The following is a 19,010-nucleotide window of genomic DNA, read 5'->3' on the forward strand; positions in this document are numbered from 1 at the left end:
TTCCCTATTTATTTCATTTGAATTTAAAAGTGCAGTGTAATGGTAATTGTAATACTCAATGGTAATGAGAATGACATATGCTGTGTTGCATTGATTGTAACACATGGAGAAAGAAAAAAAGATACTGACTGATTTGTAAGATAATGTACAGTATAACAGAAGTATTACATCCTTATCACAATACTTATGGTAACCAACGTTCATGCTGGTTTTCATCTACATGACAGCATGCCTTGCATATTACCATTCTTTTTTTACAAAATAATACAGTATGTTCTGTAGTGCAGTAATACTGCACTCAGGTGATTCATTTCTTTGATGTGATAATTTTTTTACACTTTGGAAACAATGCTATGTATTAGTATAACAAAGAAAGACAATCCAATTGTCTCCAATGCCTCCCCTCCTCCATCTAGAAGACATTTCTTAGGTTCTGTTTAAGGTGACTCATATTGTGTATGATAAAAAGTTTTGTAAAGACCTGATGAGTTAATAAGAGAAACCTTCATTTTATCTGAAAAATCACATTAACAATAACAAAAACTAACAAGTAATGTACAGTAAATTACTCTTACTAGATTAATAGCAGCAGTTACCATTTTTTAGCATCTTACAGTGGACCTAGATGTGCAGTATTTCAGTTGTTTTTAAATTAGTATAAACTAGTTACAAAACATTAAATTATACATGTATGTGCTTCTGACATTTGAGTTGCAAATTTCATTATCATTTTAATTACAATCTTAGAAGACTGACTTTATAAGCATTACACAATATGTTACTGTAATAGAAAACAACAAATTTCAGACTTGCCTCTACTGGTAGACTTTTAAAAAGCAAGGTGCCATCTTTAGCAATACACTCATCATAATATTGCTTACAACAGTATTAGATATTTAAAGACAGTGTGTCTTAAGCATTCACAGACATCAATGTTATGCCTCTACCACCACTTGCATAGAAGTGGTCTTGCTTTATTCTTAAATAAAACAGTTGTGTGTTAAGAAATCCATGTATTGTAGTGATTACTGAACTCTTTACTGTTCAACAATAATATCTGGTTTACCAATATCGTGCAGTCAATATCATATTGTTCTAATAAAGTTAAGGGCAAATTTATCCTAAAGGGAGTATAATGTCATGGCTAAAAAAGAGGAAATTATCTTTAGGCCTCAAGTAATCAGTGCTTTATGTTCATAACAGTGAGCGAAATCTGAGACAGGCTCTAAATGTTTTGAAGCTAGGGTGTGCTACATTGAATAATTCTCAGACTAAAAGTCATGAGTGTTAGTCATGGCAAAAAGAAACATATTGAAGAACAAAAGCACTGCAGATCTGGCTAAAATCCCATAATAACAGTTTAAAGGAAGATGTGATTTGAACCATTTCATGGGTAAGTTGTAAGAGCCAAGACATTTATCTACAGTGAACTAAGAAGAAATGAAGAAGACCCAGCTATACATTTTAATGTGAGAGAAAAATAAAACAGACTAATGATCATTGCTTTTTAATTTAAGATGATAATCTAAAAAGTCAAAATATTAGTCTAAAAGTCTTTAAAAAATCTGACATAAAAATTTAAACTAGGAAAAAAGTAATAAACTTACAGTATTAATAAACATATGGATATCCAGTTAAGACATTATTAATACTTCCACCATATTAACAGTGGGATAATAGCAGACTCTGTGCTGTGGTACTCATTTCTGAAAGAGCAGCTGGTGATTACATGTTCCAATACTGTTCAGTATATATACTGTTCAGTGCCTCGTGTAAATGGGCATTTGAATGCCTAATAAAAATCTTTTTGTAGAGTTACTTTAAATTTAGGGATTATAAAACATTTTCCACATCTCTTGAAAATACAGTATGTGAGCAGTCTCCTGTAGATTACATTTTGGTAATTAAAACAGATGGATTTTATTGTAAATATAAGAAAAAATATTTATATCAATTCAAAGGAGCTGATGTGGGAACATTTTTTTATATGATTCCTTTAGGATGTACTGTATATAACTGGCCAAAGACCGGCGCTGTCACACCCCCCCTCACTTAGGAATCAATCTGGGAGGAAGCTGCAACAGTAATGTTGAGGTGAAGGGAGGAGTGCTAAAGAAGATTTCTAGAGAGTTATGGGAAGCAAGGGAGGACATAAGTGTAGGGTAGTAGAGATGAGTGAAGAGTAGCTGGTATGGAAGGAGCAAGGGAAAAGTAGAGAGTTACTACTTGCTGGAGTTTGCTAGAATTTAATGGATGAGGATGAGGATCCAAGAGGACCCTCCAAAAGAAGAAAAAATATCGCCTATGTTTATGTCACTTAGGGGAATGGCAATCTGACATTAGTATTTGACCTCTTCCGTTAAATACCACCATTAAGTGGAGTCAATCCCATATTGTCACCACGTTTGTGGGAAATGAGAAGATGACATGGGGTTTAGAGGCCTGGAAGAGAGGAAGTCCTTCAGGAAGGATGCAGATTTTAAGATGAGTCATCCTCGCAACTACCCCTTTTGGATTGGGATAATGTGCTATTGCTTACAGTTTTTATGTTGCATTAATTCACAGGATATTACTGAGACATTTTGCAAAGCATTATGAATGATTGGATTCCAGTCTTTACTGCTGACAAGGAAAGCTGTTGTGTTGATCATGCTGTCTTACTGGAGGCAACTGCAGGTCTGATATTACCATAGTGTGGTAGAAAACCGAGCTTCTGCCATGGCTTAAATTGGAGCCTGCAAACTAGAAGGGACTGATCCCCTTGTAATCCAGAACAGCAATTTCATTACTGATAGGAAATGAGATGGGAACCGTGCTTGAGAAGCTTGTGAAGGAGGTTGGACCAAACTTCACTTAAGCTTACACAAATGTCTGTCTATGTTTACCAAGGATCATTGTACACATGGTGAATACGTAGTAATCACGTAAATGGACTCTAAGTGTAACATTATTAGTCCAGACCTCCAGATTTATTTTACTTTTTAAACCTTACAATTTTCTGTTTTCTGTACATTTGTAACAGACTACCCGTAATTTCATAAGGATATGACCTTAACCTACAGTATGTGAATACTGTATAAATGTAATGTTTTTATTTTATTTTGACAGAGTAGACAAATTGCAGCCATTCATTGCTGGTTTGATGCCTCTTTGATACATACTGTATGGAATTTTAAAACACTTTTTTTGTAAAATGATTACAACACTTAACTTAAAAAGAATTGATTTCTGTGTTAAAAAAATGAATATTTTTGCTGTTTCTTTGCTATTAACAGATTGGCTTAGTACCTACCAGTAAGGTACTATGGTACCTTATTTTACTTAGGTAAGGTACTCAAATTTGCAATAATAAAATGTCCAGTTATATAAATAGAAACGAGCATAATATACTGTAGATTAGGATAGTTCTCAGCTAAATCAATTTATAATGACAATTTTATTTTATATAGTTATAGTAATTGTATTCAGTATCATTTAAAACAGAAAATTCTGATAAACATTTTGTGTAATAGATTTTTTATTTAAAGCAAAAAAGAGACTTGCTTATTAAAATTGTATAGCAAGGCAAAACTGCAAATGCATGGCAAAACATCTAATGAATACAAAAGGTAAGATCTCCTTATACAAAAATGCATCACATTTTTATAGAAGAGAATATGTTTTCTATTAAAGTATTCCACTTATAAGGAAGTTTTAAAGCAACTCTATAATTGGCAATGCTAGATAATGAGATCTGATAAGAGTAAATGTATTTTTAAATGTAAAGATAATCTAAGATTTTTTCATACTTTTGGTGTTTTAAATCATTCTATTTATTCAAAATAAAATAAATAATACAATATATTTTATAAGTTCAGGTGGGTAATCTCTCCGTCTGTGTTCTCAAATACGGTTTTCCGAACTCATACTATACATCAGAAAGACTACCGAAACCAAACTTATCCTGCAGCTAGGATCACACCTTCCCCCTTTCTCTTAACGACAGACTACTCTTCTTCTAAATTTTCTCTACTCATTGGAGGTTTCATTTCACACCTCTCTACACCTATTCTGACTTCACACCTCTTGATTGGCCTCTCTTTCTGTCCCCTGCTCCCGCCTCTCGCTCATCCTCTCTCCTAACCTTTGTTCTCCGGCTACATTACCTTTGCCTCCTGCCTTGTCTCTCTCACACCTGAAGAAGGCTCGACGTCCGGAATGTTGTGTTTTCTTTCTTCTTTTTTTTTCAGCATGGAATAAACCTATTACTTGTTCCTTTGCAATATATTTTATACTGTGTTTCCTTTCAAATGTACATTTGAGGGATTGCATTTAATTCATCTTTGCGTGAACCCTTAGCATTGTACAACGTTCTATTAATTGACTATTGTTTGTTATGTATTAAAATGTTCTAATTAGATGTATCAGTTAAGTGCTTGTTAACTGATAGTTTTGTAGTATCTAGAAAACATGTTTTATCCATGATGTAAGTCCCTATACAGTATGAAAATTAGTTGATGATAAAAGGGCTACATGAGAATGGTATGATTTCGGTGTGTTCCCTGCCTAGGTAATATGCCTGATAGTTTTGCAAACAATAAATCATCAGGTTTATTGAACTAAAACTGAAAGAAAAAACAATTGTTCACAAAATAAGACTTTTGGTAATCTTTCTGGTTTCCCTATATTCTTAAACTAGTGTGCCATTGGTTAGGAGAGTTTCCAGTGGGCTGTTCATGTTTATGTGTAAAGTGAGTGGCTATATTATTAGAGAATGCATTAATAAAAATTACATTATTTTCTTGTAGCACTTCTATATCAATGAACAGACTATTGTCTTTGTACAATTTATGGGGAAATTTCAATTTACGGCATCATTTTCAGCAGTAGAAAAATGTGTAGAAAAATGGGCTGGAGGGAAGTGAAAGCTGAACACTATTGTCTCCTGGTGACAAAGCAGAATTGCACCCAGGTATTAGATCCTAAGGGGAATATTTTATTATTCATTAATAATAATGAATGTAAACATATTCATTACTTAGTTTCTGTTTACTTCTGGTGATCACTTGTACCTTCTGTCAGGAAGTGTCTTCAATTCTGATCAAGTTTGAAAATGCCCATGTAACAATATTTTAGAATAAACCCATTTATGAAACTTAACTTTGAAAAAAAAATAAAACATAACAAAATGACAGCCCTGTCACAGCAGCACAAGAGGAAAGTCTCAACATTTAAACATACTAAATACATGAAAGTGAGGAAAATAAAAAGGATATAAAGAAGAGGTTAAAGGAGTGTGATGCAGTATGTCTAGATTAATGATGTTCGGAGGAGTTTCATTATATTGGAAGGAAAAAGCTATCTTCAAGATTGATGTTGTTTTTCATTTTTTCATTACCACAAAAAATGTGTACCATATCAGTGATTGCTGTTTTTTAATACATTTAATGAATTCGGCCCTAAGGGACAGGATTATGTTTAAAGCATTCAGCACAATAATTTCCGATTTCCATTTTCCAAAGAAATTATTTTCTATAGTCTCTTTCAATAGTGAAAACTTATCATCTTCTCCTGAGATTCAAACAGGTTCTTCAAGTTACATGAGCCCAAGGTTTTAGCTGTGTTGCTGGAAAAGAAATATCCCAGAGCAAAATTCAGTCTGTAGAAACTAACACTATGAATGGGAGGTTGAATGAATTATTGTTTGAAGCAGCAAACCTCTGAAGTCACTGTATAAAGTGCCTTGAAAGGCTTTAACATTTGCTCTAAAGCTTACAGTCATCCCACTTTGAAGTAGCAATTAATGTTTGTTATACACACAACTCTTTCCACACATTCAAGGCAAGAAACAAAATTAATGAAATAGATAATTAGGTCACAATTGCATACATATTCCAACCCTTTGCTGTGGCAAACAAATTAAACCTAAATAAGTGGCAACATAATTTTGAGCCATTTAATTGAGTTTAATAGAGCCTCTGTGTGTAATTAGGGTTCATATGATTTCTGAATAAATAAATAACCTACTGTACAGTATATCTGTAAGGTCTCTCAGTCAGGTAGTTAATTTAAAGCAAATATTTAACCAAAGAGCTTTCAAACCACCTCAACGTTAAAGATGTATAAAGGCACAGGTTAGAAGGATATTAAACTATTTCAAATATTTTTAATATCTCTTTGAACCCAGTGACGTCAATCATTAAGAAGTGGAATGTACCCAAACACTACCTCCTGTAGATCTGGCTGTCCCACCAAACTGAGCAACCTGGCCAGGAAGAAACTGGTTAGAGACCCTGTGAGGCTAACTGACTTATAAAGAGTTATATACTGTAGCTCAGTGTCTGAGTTGGAAAAAATATCTGGGTCAACAATATCGAGGTCACTCCACAAAGGGAACTACAATAAACATCTCAAATCCCACTTGGGGCTTGCAAGAAAGCACATACAGTATGTAATACTACAAACATGTGGAAAATGGTGTTGGTGTCAGTTAAATTTTTTACAAAATGTAAATGTTCTTTAATTTTCAAAATGCATTGCATTACTTTAATTGTTTACAAAAAATTATATAAACTGGATGAAAGTGGCACATGTAATGAAAAAATCCAGTATTCTCATTCTCATGAAGCTGTACACGGGAGTATTTTTTGTATGTCACCAAGTATCACCTAATAAAGCAGAGCATTAAATATGAATTCTGAAGTTAATGAATGCAACATGCTGAAACATTATAATAACATCAAAATATCAAAGTAATTAATTCTGGATGTATTCATATTTAGGAACAGCAATGTGTTCAACAGATGATAAAAGTTGGTGACGGAAAATAAATTCTAACCAAAACGTCCTGCAAGCTGTTATATTACTAGTTTTTAACCATTATTTTGTATAAAAAATACTTTAAAGGCTGCAAAAGAAGGAACATTTATTAAGAAATAACCAAACCATTTACATTTCTGAGGAAATAATATTCATGAATTCCTCAGGTTTACAGAATTATATTATTCATATAACTCAAATCTAATTCCTTATTGATTGACACCTACAGGACTACTTTTTGGGTATAGTATTGACTTACTACTGGTTTTACATACAACTACTGGTCTTTACGTACAAAGATTGACACAACCTGTTTAGCATGTTCAACTGTTAAAACAGAAGACTTCCTATCTAGAATCAGGCTAATCTTACACAATCTCAGTTATTAGAATACACACACTGCTGTGACGAATGTGGACTAAACAGGTTACCTTGTAATGAGCTGGAGACTGGCATGTATTAGGCTGTATGTGATGAGCCTTAATAATATGAGTTACCAAACCTTTCCATCTTTGTTAGGATACAGTACATTATGCATCTTCTGAAAAAATGTTATGCTCAAGTAGTGTGTGAGTAATGCATTTACAGTAGATGTCAGAGCTTAAGCATTATATCTGACCTTTGAATGAGCAACATGCTACTATTGGACAGAAATGAAGTGAAAAATGAATTAATTGTATGCAATTGGATCCTTACAGACATTGAACATACAGTACAAAGTCTTTCCCTGAGGAGAAACATCTCCTGGTAATTAAGACATGTTTTATTTGCACTCGCGCAAAAGGAAGAAACAATCTTATAAAAAAGGTGAGACTTGACTGAACACAGTGATGGGATAAAGGCTTACTGCTTAACTCTTATTTTCCCCTGGAAGCTTAAAGGTCATAATTAATGTGTTTCTCTTTACTTACAGCTCTTGTGGTGAGATTTCTGACCAAGCGTTTCATCTGGGAATATGACCCAACGCTTGGTAAGTGACAATTTTAGACAGTATAAGGTAATCATGTGTTACTGGAGTTCCATAATATATTGCTGTTGTAAGTTTGAACTTACCACCAAAAACATTTTTTATATACTTAATTGTAGGCTTTACTTGGTTATACAGTACCTATTAGGGCCAAATCTACATAATTTATTAGTCTGATGCTTTATCCATAGTAATTTGGATACTTGGCTATGAACGATTTGACATTTTACAAAAACAATCAGAGTGTAGTCCCTTGTTCAAAGATAAAAAAAGAAGTGCCTCACCAATGATTTCAACCTTTGACAGCCTTTCAGTCATGAGTATTGCTCCACACTGTTGCCCTATGTGGGACAAGTAAAGGGAAAAAAACAAAATAAGATCAATTAAAACAGGTTACAGTGATGTTCTACAATGATCTTGTTAGACCACAGACCTCTACCAAACAAATCAGGCTGTCCTAGACAATCTCTAAAGGGGTTACTGTATGTTATATATAGAATTTGTTGTTCAGTTGATATTTTCTTTGGTTAGGTACAGATGTGGAAGATAACCTGGAAAACTGTTTTTTGTTACTAAATGTGAAGCTCTGCATGTACAGAATAAATGGCTTTAACACTGAAATGTGTGGTTACAAGTTGGAAAAAAATAATGTACAGTGGATTTTCCATTCATTTTGGCATCTGTATAGTGGCTGGAAGCAATTAATGAGAACAACATGGTGCTTGAGAAATACAGACTAAGTCTGTCATACTGTATGTAAATCACTTTATTATTATTTTATTTTGTATCTCACGTGGTAGGACATCTCGTGAATTCAAGATTCAGTTGGGATCAAGATTTATGGGGGGAGATTAAAATAATTCCATTTAGCAGACAAAGTAGGGGTGACGTGACAGAGGTGTTCAAAGCTTTACTAAAGAAATAAACATTATTTAGTCCAGATGTCAATTCAAATGGTTTTTCAGACTGCAGAGCAAACATAGACTGAAACTTAGTAAAAAAAGATTTAGTATTTAATTAGGAACTGCTGAGAATATAGAAACTTAAAATGTTTTGGAACTCTCTTGTTTTTGAACATATAGTTCCAGTGCCAGAATTAAAAAGAAATGTCAACCCCACCATCAATCACAAATTCTAAACCCAGCATTGGGTAGAAAGGAAACAGGAGTCAAATTAAATTCTGCTAATTTTCCACTGTAATTGAACTTTTTTCTAATGTGCTTTTATTTCTAATTTAATTAAACATGGTTTTATTAAATATTGTGTTATATTTGCCACTGTATTTATATAGTTTTTATATTGAATATTGTTGTTTGCTTTAAAATGTAATTAAGTTTGAATGTAATTTATGAACAGTCTCTTTAAATAAATGCATCACTAAAACAAAAAAGCCAAATATGAAATGTACAGTATAGCTCTATATCAGATGAGACTGATTAATAAGTGAAAACTGCATTTTTGAAAATAATGTCTTGTTCCCATTATTACATTTAGGTAATGATTAAATAGCCTAGGGAAGCACTTAAAATACCTTTTAAAATAACTTGTAACTGAAATACATTGTTTTCTAAAGGTACTTTTTCCCAACTCTGTACTGTATTTCTTTTTTAAACTGAACATTAACAATTCTGAATCTGAATGTCTGAATCTGAGAATAAAAATTAAGTACTGATTTAATTTTAAGATACAGTATACATTCACACTTTTGGTGGTTATTTAAACTAAATAACTTTCCTTAAATTTCCTTTTACTCTCCCCTTTATTTATGGTTTCTGTAGCTTTTGTTTGAATATTATGAAATGTTCATGAAACTTTGAGCAGAAAAGACATTTAGGAATATATTTCGATGTGAATTAGCTAAGTGCCAATATTTCTCTAACTTAAAAAAATGTTTTGCAGAGCGACCACTAGCAATATACTAGATACTGTATATCATCTCGTACTGTACACTTGAAAATTAAGTTATATCTTATAAATTAGATACTTCATCCAGTCAAACAAGGTAAGGCTCCATTTGCTCCGATTGTAGAGAAGAATAAATTATCCAATACAAAACTGTCTACTGATGTGGTGTGAAAGTCATTTTTCTCTAGGAAAATTTGAATTTTCAGACATTTTTCAGAACAGCATGCAGGGAAAGCAAATACTCTTTCAATAATTTCAAGTAATTTATTAGTGAAGCCCTGCTCAAGCTTGCTTTTCTACTTCCCTTTGTATACTGACCCACTAAATCATCTCCTTGTCGAAGCTTCATCTCAAAATCTTGTCAGCCAGGAGCAAAAGAAAAAACATGAAGTGTCAGGACCCCTCAAGAGATTATTCTACCTAACTGTGTGAGACCAAGCCTCACTCTACAGGCATACTCTCCATTGTGAGGCATATGCTTTAGAAATCAAAACCAGTGCCTCCAGCTAATCCAATCCATCAAACTCATTATTTGGCCCAGTTAAAACATGCAGTGAAATAAAATATCGCCCTATTGCTTACATTGCAAAGGTATTAAATGACAAGGCGACAAATTCATTTTACAATACAAAATTGGAAAATTCTGCAATTCTATTTTTTATGGCCTCCAGATGTTCTGAATAGATAAGACCCAACATTGTGGACTTTTGGATTTTTATTTTATGGTACTTTTCTAGCCAATGAGAGATAAGAGGAATCTTTAAAAGGAAGACCAGACACTGGTTCTCAGCTACTACTTCCTTTATCATTCTATTAGCCCCAAGCTACCTCTCACCCTGTTCACTCGTTTTCTGCTCAAAGCATACAGTGTAGCTATTCTTTCTCTCCACTCTCCTGTGCTGCTCATCCTCCTCTTTTGCACCATCAACTTTGTGTTTACCACTCAGGGCCACCTCAAGACCCACTTTATCACATGCATTTCATTTTGGGTTTAGATTAATGCATGGTACTGAAACAGAATACATAGTTCGGGTTTTTTAGTCATTCTTGTGCTGTAGGATATCATTACTATTTTGATGTTGTTGAATACTCTGCATTACTGAAATGACTAAAGATGTTTGCTGGTATTATACAGGAATTGCTTTGTTATGGTTTATGTGGTTATGATAACTAACCACCATACAGTACCATAATAAATGGGTGACAGAAATTTATGATTAGAAAATTAATGGGATTTGCTATGTTACTATATCCAAACATATTGATCCTTTGCTCATTGTATAAATAAACCTCTACTTCCCTAAATAAGATTTTGATAAGATGCTTTTCCCATTTCCACTTACTGTTTATTATATCACTATAAACTGAAAAGAAGGTAAACGCAGTTAATTAGGTTTTGCAGCTAGAACATTATATCTATAATATACAAATATTGATAATTAGAAACTTAATTAACATAGGCAAAGCACAGCAGGGATCTAGTGACTTCAGTCAACAGCTAAGGAAATTTCTCTCCATTTGGCTGGGAATTCTAGCCATTGAAGTACATTGTAGCTGTATGACACTAAAGAATTATTCAAAATAAAAAAAGCACTTAATACATATCTACTGCAAAGAGTAAGAAAGCTTATTCTCCTAAGAGTTTACTCTTGTAGTTAAAACTATTGTAGTTTTGTACAGATACTGTATTGTACATGTAGATCTATCAGCTCTTTAAATAATTGGTTTAGTATACATACATTTAGTCAAATATGGAACTTTATATTGGATACTATAAGGATATTTCCTTGTAGGACTGAATGTTTCTTTACAGTATATGACTTAAAAAAACTGGGTTTGAAAGGTCTTTTTAAGGGAAATAACTGCAGGCACACTAACTCTAAAATAACTTAAAAATACTGTAACTTAAACTTTAACATAACTTAAACAATCACAGTCCATTTTCCATATTAAACTTGTCCAGTTGATGTTGTTTGGATGCTTTGGAAGTAAACTGTATATTTCACTTAAACCACGGGGAAACCAAAGCCAGTCTCCATATTTCAAATGCTGTTAGAGGCCAAGAATAATTATATTCCCTGAAAGCTGGGGGGTAATCAAATAGCCTTTCAACAACAGGGTCTGAATGTGATTAAAAATGTAAATGACTCAGAGGAAATCGGTTCAACTGATGGCCTTTTAGCCTTTACTCTTTAAAAAAAAAAAAACCCTTTCATTTAACAGTTGTCAGGTACGTCCTGGATTTTATTTGTAAATATCCTGATACATACTTTCCAACTTTGTACAATAATTTAATTAATGTTTGTATAATTGTGATTAATAATTTTAACTACAATCCTTATGCTTCTATTGTGTATAATTTTATCTTTGATTGGGCTTTAAACCAATACATTAATGCTTCGTGGGGTATGCAAGATTGGTGGTGGTTTTCCTTAGTCAGTTTGCTATTCTCCTTTTTCTTTCACTTTCCTTTTCTTCTGTTGTCTGCAGAAACATTATCAACAGACAATGTACAGCGTGTACTATTCTTGTGTTGCGGTACATGAATATAATTATATCGTTATTAATTTCTTTAGATACGCGATTCCATATTATATTCCCTTTTAATCAAATTCTAAAAGTATGCTTGTTGACTCCGGTATCACGTTAGTTAAAGACTTCGATGCTTAAAATGTTTAGGGAGAAATGGAATACTGGTGTGTATTTTTTCTTTAAAGTACCAAGACCAGCCATATACTGTATGTTTATGTTCCAAAATTAATATCGTTTATGGCCTTCACACACGTTACAGTATGCTCCTATTCTTTTTATGCTCAGCTACTAAGATTTCCCTTCAGTGGTAAAATTCCATCTAAATATTCAATACTAAAACGGGCACAGTAAAGACATTTACTGTAAATCTTTCTACGACAGACCAACGGACCACGAGTGCCCCTGTCGGTCAACCAATCACGTACCGCAGTGCCGCGCGTCACCGTGCGTCACACGCCGCAGCCAATTACCTCCGATACGTGTCTGTACCGCGCACTTTGAATGGCTGCATCTGTATGCTCTATAGCACACCACTTCAAGTTACTTAAAAAGCACTCACAAATTAAGTTGTATTATTTCCAGCAACCCATCAAGTCTTGTAGCAGCTACCTGCCTTATTGCAGGCTGGATTCTGATCTCATCCATATTACCAAGCAGGTTAAAGCCAATAAGTTTTTCAATGGCACACACTAAATCAACTATATACCAGGATTAGGCTGTTAAAATCTGGAATATCATTTTAACATGTAATTTCTACACAACTGTTTATATCTTATCAAATAGGTGCTAAAAACATCTTGTTTAAATGTGTTGCAAGAATACATAACCTTCTTTTTGCTGTTAATAGACATTGTTACGTATGTTAGATACCTGTATATACTGTGTACCTTAATCTCAGTCAATTACAGCTTTTAAAGGCAAGCAATAAATACTGAAAACAAAGCATCACACCTAAGATTGATCCCCAGTCTTTCTTTTCATCTGTCTTTCAAATCAGATGTTGTTCCAGGAAACATGTTTTCCTGTAGACATGTCTTGGCAACTCCACAATGGTGATTAGATCGGTTTGCTTTCGTCTTCTACAGGTGTCCAAAGATGAATGTAAACTTGTAAAAAGAATGTAAAAGTACAGTGAAGCCACTAAGTTCTCATTCCTTCACAAACACACCTTTAACTTAAAAAGTGGATTTAATTTACATATTTATTGTGAGGGAAACATTGAAAATGTTATAAATGCTATTGATTTCAGTACTCTGTATACAATTAGTACTAATATTATTAATATTATTAATAACTATTTAACCATTTTAAATTATGCAATGTTGCACAAAGTGAACTATAATGGTCAAATATAGAATTTAATTAAACTCAATTTTTTATATACTGTACATTTTTATATTTTACCTTAAATCAGTGGTTGTTTTACTCTTCTGTTATCCGTGTTTATTGGCATCACCAACTGTAATATTATTAGTACAAGATATTTAGTAATTTACTATGCTATGTAATATCTCCACTATTTCTAAAAGGTGTGTGGTATAATGTAAACTAAAATGTATTATTTACATATCAGTGTTTTGGTAAACTGAACATACTGTAACATCAGTGATTCAACAAGTCATTCAAAAGAAAAGTGATTTTGGCAACCTGTTCAAGTGGACTATTATGAGTCATTTAGAACAGCTCTCAACAGAAACTTAAGAATATTAAGATAAATTTTGTTCGTTAATATCCAATGAACTGAAATACTAAGATTTCTAAAAATTTCATGAGTATATTAAAATCAATATTGTAGTGTATACTTTCTTTATACACATATGTAAAATAAAGATAAAATGCTTAGAAGCCAAAGATGGTGATCACAATTTTAAGATATTGTTATTTATTCTTCACTAGCTCTTTCCTCCAGTATTTTGACATTAAGAGATAACTGTGGGCTCAGCTGTGGCATTATACTGTAGCTCCTGGATTCTTGGTATTGAGTTTGCATGTCTTTCATGCATTTGTCAGGATTTTTTCCCCTGTAGTCTGGTTATAAACCGAGTCGAAAGACATGCTGTGCAGCTTCATTAGTTTCACTGTATTGCCCCTTGCATGTGTGTGTCTTATGACAGATTGGTATCCCATCCAGAATGTAGACCTGACTTGTACCCTGTGCCTGCAGAGTTACTCTTTAAAGTAAAAGCCATTACATACTGTACATGTGCGAATTCTGCTTCAAAGGCAAATCTGGCATTTCAATAATGTAGGTCAAAGTTATTGTGACCCAGAGCTTGTTTCTATTTCTGACATTAAAACAGGAGACGGCTTAGTTGCTGAATTATCTATTGGAATTTTGTATTGTATTAAGACATATTTGTAGTCATGCAAAACTGTCTGTAAATTGCACACCTGTCTTGTGAACAAAGAAATTAGTTTTAACATTTGTGCCTTTTTTCTGTATTTTAAGAGTCAACATATCGACATCAAGCAAATATTGACGATGAAGTTGTAAGCATGGAAATATTAGACACTGCTGGCCAGGTGAGTTCTAACTCCTTAGAAAGGTGCTGTCTCATCCTTATGATCTACACATCATATCAAATGTCTGTAAAGTGGTAAAATGCAAACACATAGAGCAAATTGAGCCTTATTGAATACTGATAAGACACTCAAATAAAAGACCGTCCATATACAGTGTTTAATGAATTTTACAGTAAGTAAACATGAAAAATGTTAATTTAACAGGAGGTAGTCCTGGTCCACCTGTGCTAGAGAGCCCTCACTTGAGTTTTTCTTGATTCTGAGGTGATTGCTCTCCTGGCTATACAGTATATTAAGGTTATTGCTCTGATGAACTAGCAGTTTTTTGTCTCTGGTATTCGTGTTGTGGTTTATTCCAAATCACATTTGATAGCTCCACAGAAAAGCGTGGTCCATCTCTCTGTCTCTGCCACTGAGTACTCAGCTCTTCTTCTCTTGAACTCTTTTCAAATACAGTATTGCTACTATTATGAACATTTTATTTTTTTCTACATGTATACTTCTGATACTTTGTGTGAATATTGACTGAAACTAATAGACTTGGTTTATAAAATGAGTTTGCTTTTTTACTCCATTTAATTGTTATTGTTTTTAATGTTGATTAAATAATTTTTTATATGATATGATATACAGTACATGTCCCTGGCCTGATGTGTCAGTATGATGTGACAATACCTTATCATTAATTTGAATTGCAATAGTAAGAACATCTAGCTAAGGAAAATTATTTTCATACCTTCACAGTTATAAGAAATTTGTTTGCATACTAAGAAGCCAGTGAATTATATGGGGAAATGTATTGTATGTATGCATTTCCATCCAAATCGTTGCCTGTTTACTGTACTTTAAATTCTAAATCTGGAAATTACCACATTTGAAATTAAGTGAGCCAACAACGGATGCATTCCACTGAGCTCTCTGTTCGTTTAGAACTTTTACTTAAGAAAAATCTTTGCTTTAATATAATGCCAATGATTGTATTCCAATGGTGCATAATGGACTATTAAAATAATATGGTGCTAAAATCCTGACCTTAACACAAAAATTACTTTTAGGCCTGTCCCATTAGTTCATTTAACTGGGGTTTAACCTTATTAAAAAAAAAAAAATTACAGTAGGTTAATAATTTTTTAAAACCTTAAAAACTACACTATTGCTAGCTAATTCAACATTTTTCTGCTACTCTACTATATGTTATTAATGTCTCTGCTTGTGGAATAACTGCATGTCTGAAAAATGCAGAAGACGTTATTTGGTTTTTACTGTGTATTTAGTTTATTAACTTCTAATTTTACTTTCACAAAAGTACACAAATTGCAAAGAGTAGCAATGTTTCATAGTTACTGAGAAGCAAATGTGTGTTTCAGGAGGACACGCAGCAGAAAGAGGGGCACATGCGTTGGGGCGATGGGTTTGTCATTGTCTATGACATCACAGACCGAGGCAGCTTTGATGAGGTGGTGCTTCTCAAGAACCTCCTTGATGAGATCAGGAAACCCAAGAATGTGACTTTAATTTTGGTGGGCAACAAGGCTGACCTGGAGCACTCAAGGCAGGTGAGCACTGAGGAAGGGGAGAAGCTAGCTACAGAGATGGCCTGCGCTTTCTATGAGTGCTCTGCCTGCACTGGAGAAGGCTGTATTGCAGAGGCCTTTTATGAGCTCTGTAGGGAGGTACGGCGCCGCAAGATGGTCCAGGGTAAGACCAGGAGACGGAGCTCTACCACTCACGTTAAGCAGGCCATTAATAAAATGCTCACCAAGATCAGTAGTTAAAAAATGCGGAAACACTCATTACTGATGGCCTCAGATAATCCAAGTATTAAACCAGCATGTGTGGGATATAAAGACGATTGAAAATGCTTTGGATTGAAGAGAAAGAAGCAATGACTAGTGCTGCCAGCCTGCATCGTGAAACTTCCCACCAATTCATTCTTTTGTATTTAAGTTTTATTAATTCACATCCTAGCAGAATCCGTTTTCTACTGTATGTGGTCCAAGGTGGGGGTAGTAGAGAATTCTAAACACAGGTCCTATTCACCAAAGTAATTACTTCTCAGATTGTAAAAACCCAGCCTTAAACTTAAAGCTGAAACATTGGAAGTCATCGGGAGTCAAGCTACGTTTGTTGTACTGTAGGTGATGTAATTAATGAGTAAGCAAGTGCCAAGCATGTCAATTATCTGCCTTTGAGAGAACCTGAGAAATGCAAAGTCTTCCTCTGAGGGGGTTAACTGAGAGGCTATTAAGGCTTAGAAATTTGTTTATACAGGCATTGTTTAAAGAGTGGGCACAAATCCACCCCAGCAAAATGTACCTCTAATGTTATGAGTTTTTTTTGTTCCATCCTGAATTCCTATATATGTGCATTTCCTATCAGATTGTCATGTAGTTGTAAATAAAAACGGCAGCGCTAGGAGTGTCTCTGCTTTCAGTCTCATTTTATCCTTCTCATTTCATGCTCTCTGTCTTATACTTTGTTTTTTTGTTTCAAAACTATACGTTCTAACTGTATAGAATGGTACACCATTCTATGTACAAAGAGATATATTATGTATATACTTCATCAGAAAAGTGTAATGATTTTGTACAGTACCAGAAGGAAAACAAGCACACCAAGATATGCTTGTAAATACTCTACAGTATATGCCCATAGTAATCAGCACAATGTAAATTAATTTATGCTTCAAAACAGATTCTAGTTGTATTCAATTGTGGTCAGAAAATTACAAAACTGAAAAAAACTAATCCTCTTTAGTCTTGAATAAAGATCCTTAAATCAGAAGCTTAACTAAAATCTGAGTTATTAGTAAGAAATACTGTAATTCTACAAGGAGCTTTGATTGTATAGAACACACTACAATGCTTCATTGTAAATACATATTCAAGTTCAATATGTACAAGTTAACACCATTAGTTAAATGGTTGACATTTTTGTTTTGAACTTCTTCAATGTTAAATTTGTCATTTAGACATTAGCTGTTTATCCTTAACTTGAAAACTCTTAAGTAAATGGCAGGCAAGTGTTATTACCACAGTTTAAAACTCGAAACACTCCTTTCTTAGTCAAACACACTGCAAAGGAACTTATACTTAAATAGCGTTTAAAAAAGCAAGAGCAGTGCAGTACAGATTAAAAGCTCCATATACTTCCTGCTGATATGCTGTAAATGAATTAAAAACATTTATGGATCTTGCAGCAGCTGCTGAACAACAAAAAAGATTAAACATGCAAAAGCTGCAAAACTGCAAATGTTTGAACTTCCTGGTTTGACCAATTGAGCTCTGTGATTAATGAGGTAAAAATATAGTTGATTTACTTTACTTAAAATGAAGACTGTGTAGATCTTAGATGTTAGAGTATGTAGATGAATTGAAAGGCATTAAATGTTCATGTTCTGGCATTATTCTAACAAATGGATATAATGAAACTCATGTGGGTGTGTGATTTCTTTAATATTGTCAAGAGATATACAGTTTATTTAAATTTGATTAATTATTGATTACAACTTAAAATTAATTTCTATACACTGTTTTTGTTGACACACACCACAAATATTTTTTTATGCTGAATTCTATGAGGATTCCATATATAAGCTATAATTCTATGTATTAATGTACTTAAAAAAAACTTATTGTAGCTGCATGTTGTATTTTGCATGAGGGAATTGCTTTATTTTTCATGAAAACTTACTATATATATACTAATGCATAGAGTTAAAAGTAATGCCTTTGTTCATCTTCATCTGGTACAGTATGTCTGTCACTTGACTTATACTAGAGTGTTATAATATGTTTTAAATAATCAAGGGCAAATACAAATTTCTTATGTTTCAATAATAAAACAGTGAGACATATTACCGAGCTTCTCTCCTAAACAATTTGACCGATAACTTTGTCAATTTCTGAAAACATAAGAACTTTGAAGAACAGCTCCCATGTAAAACACTCAAACTTTTCAAACTTCAGCCATTTGTTAGAAAAAGTGAAATGTACACTGTAAATGCCCTATGGCTGACTATAAATTAAATTAACATTAAAATAAATCGTTGTGTCAATTATTTAATGCAAGAACAATACACTTACTACTTGCAAAGCTTACAGGTTTTGTCAAGGACATTAAAGACGGAAAGCTACAGTATCTTTCCGATTTGTTTTAAAATGTCACAAATGTAAAATTTTTCATACTTTTGTTCATATTGTTGTGACAAGGAAGCTAGTTTTTTTCTTTTTTATTTGTCTTGTATTTTGATTTTTTACATTTTTTTAATTTCTTAACGTGTTGA

At 33.3% G+C, this 19,010-nt stretch overlaps 1 protein-coding gene across 1 annotated transcript in view; it reads left to right on the plus strand.

The window, feature by feature from the left end:
- Positions 1–18,770, plus strand: part of rerg (RAS-like, estrogen-regulated, growth inhibitor) — a 45,659-nt gene extending 26,889 nt beyond the window's left edge. The window contains exons 3-5 of the mRNA XM_088644756.1: positions 7,712–7,768; positions 14,652–14,725; positions 16,093–18,770. Of these exons, the coding sequence (XP_088500882.1) occupies positions 7,712–7,768; positions 14,652–14,725; positions 16,093–16,500 (539 nt within the window). The 3' untranslated portion in view covers positions 16,501–18,770. The remainder of the gene's footprint in view (positions 1–7,711; positions 7,769–14,651; positions 14,726–16,092) is intronic.
- The last annotated feature ends 240 nt before the right edge of the window (positions 18,771–19,010 follow it).

This window comes from Lepisosteus platostomus, chromosome 9, assembly GCF_059453375.1.
Source record: "Lepisosteus platostomus isolate fLepPlt1 chromosome 9, fLepPlt1.hap1, whole genome shotgun sequence".
NCBI classification, from domain to species: Eukaryota; Metazoa; Chordata; class Actinopteri; order Semionotiformes; family Lepisosteidae; genus Lepisosteus; species Lepisosteus platostomus.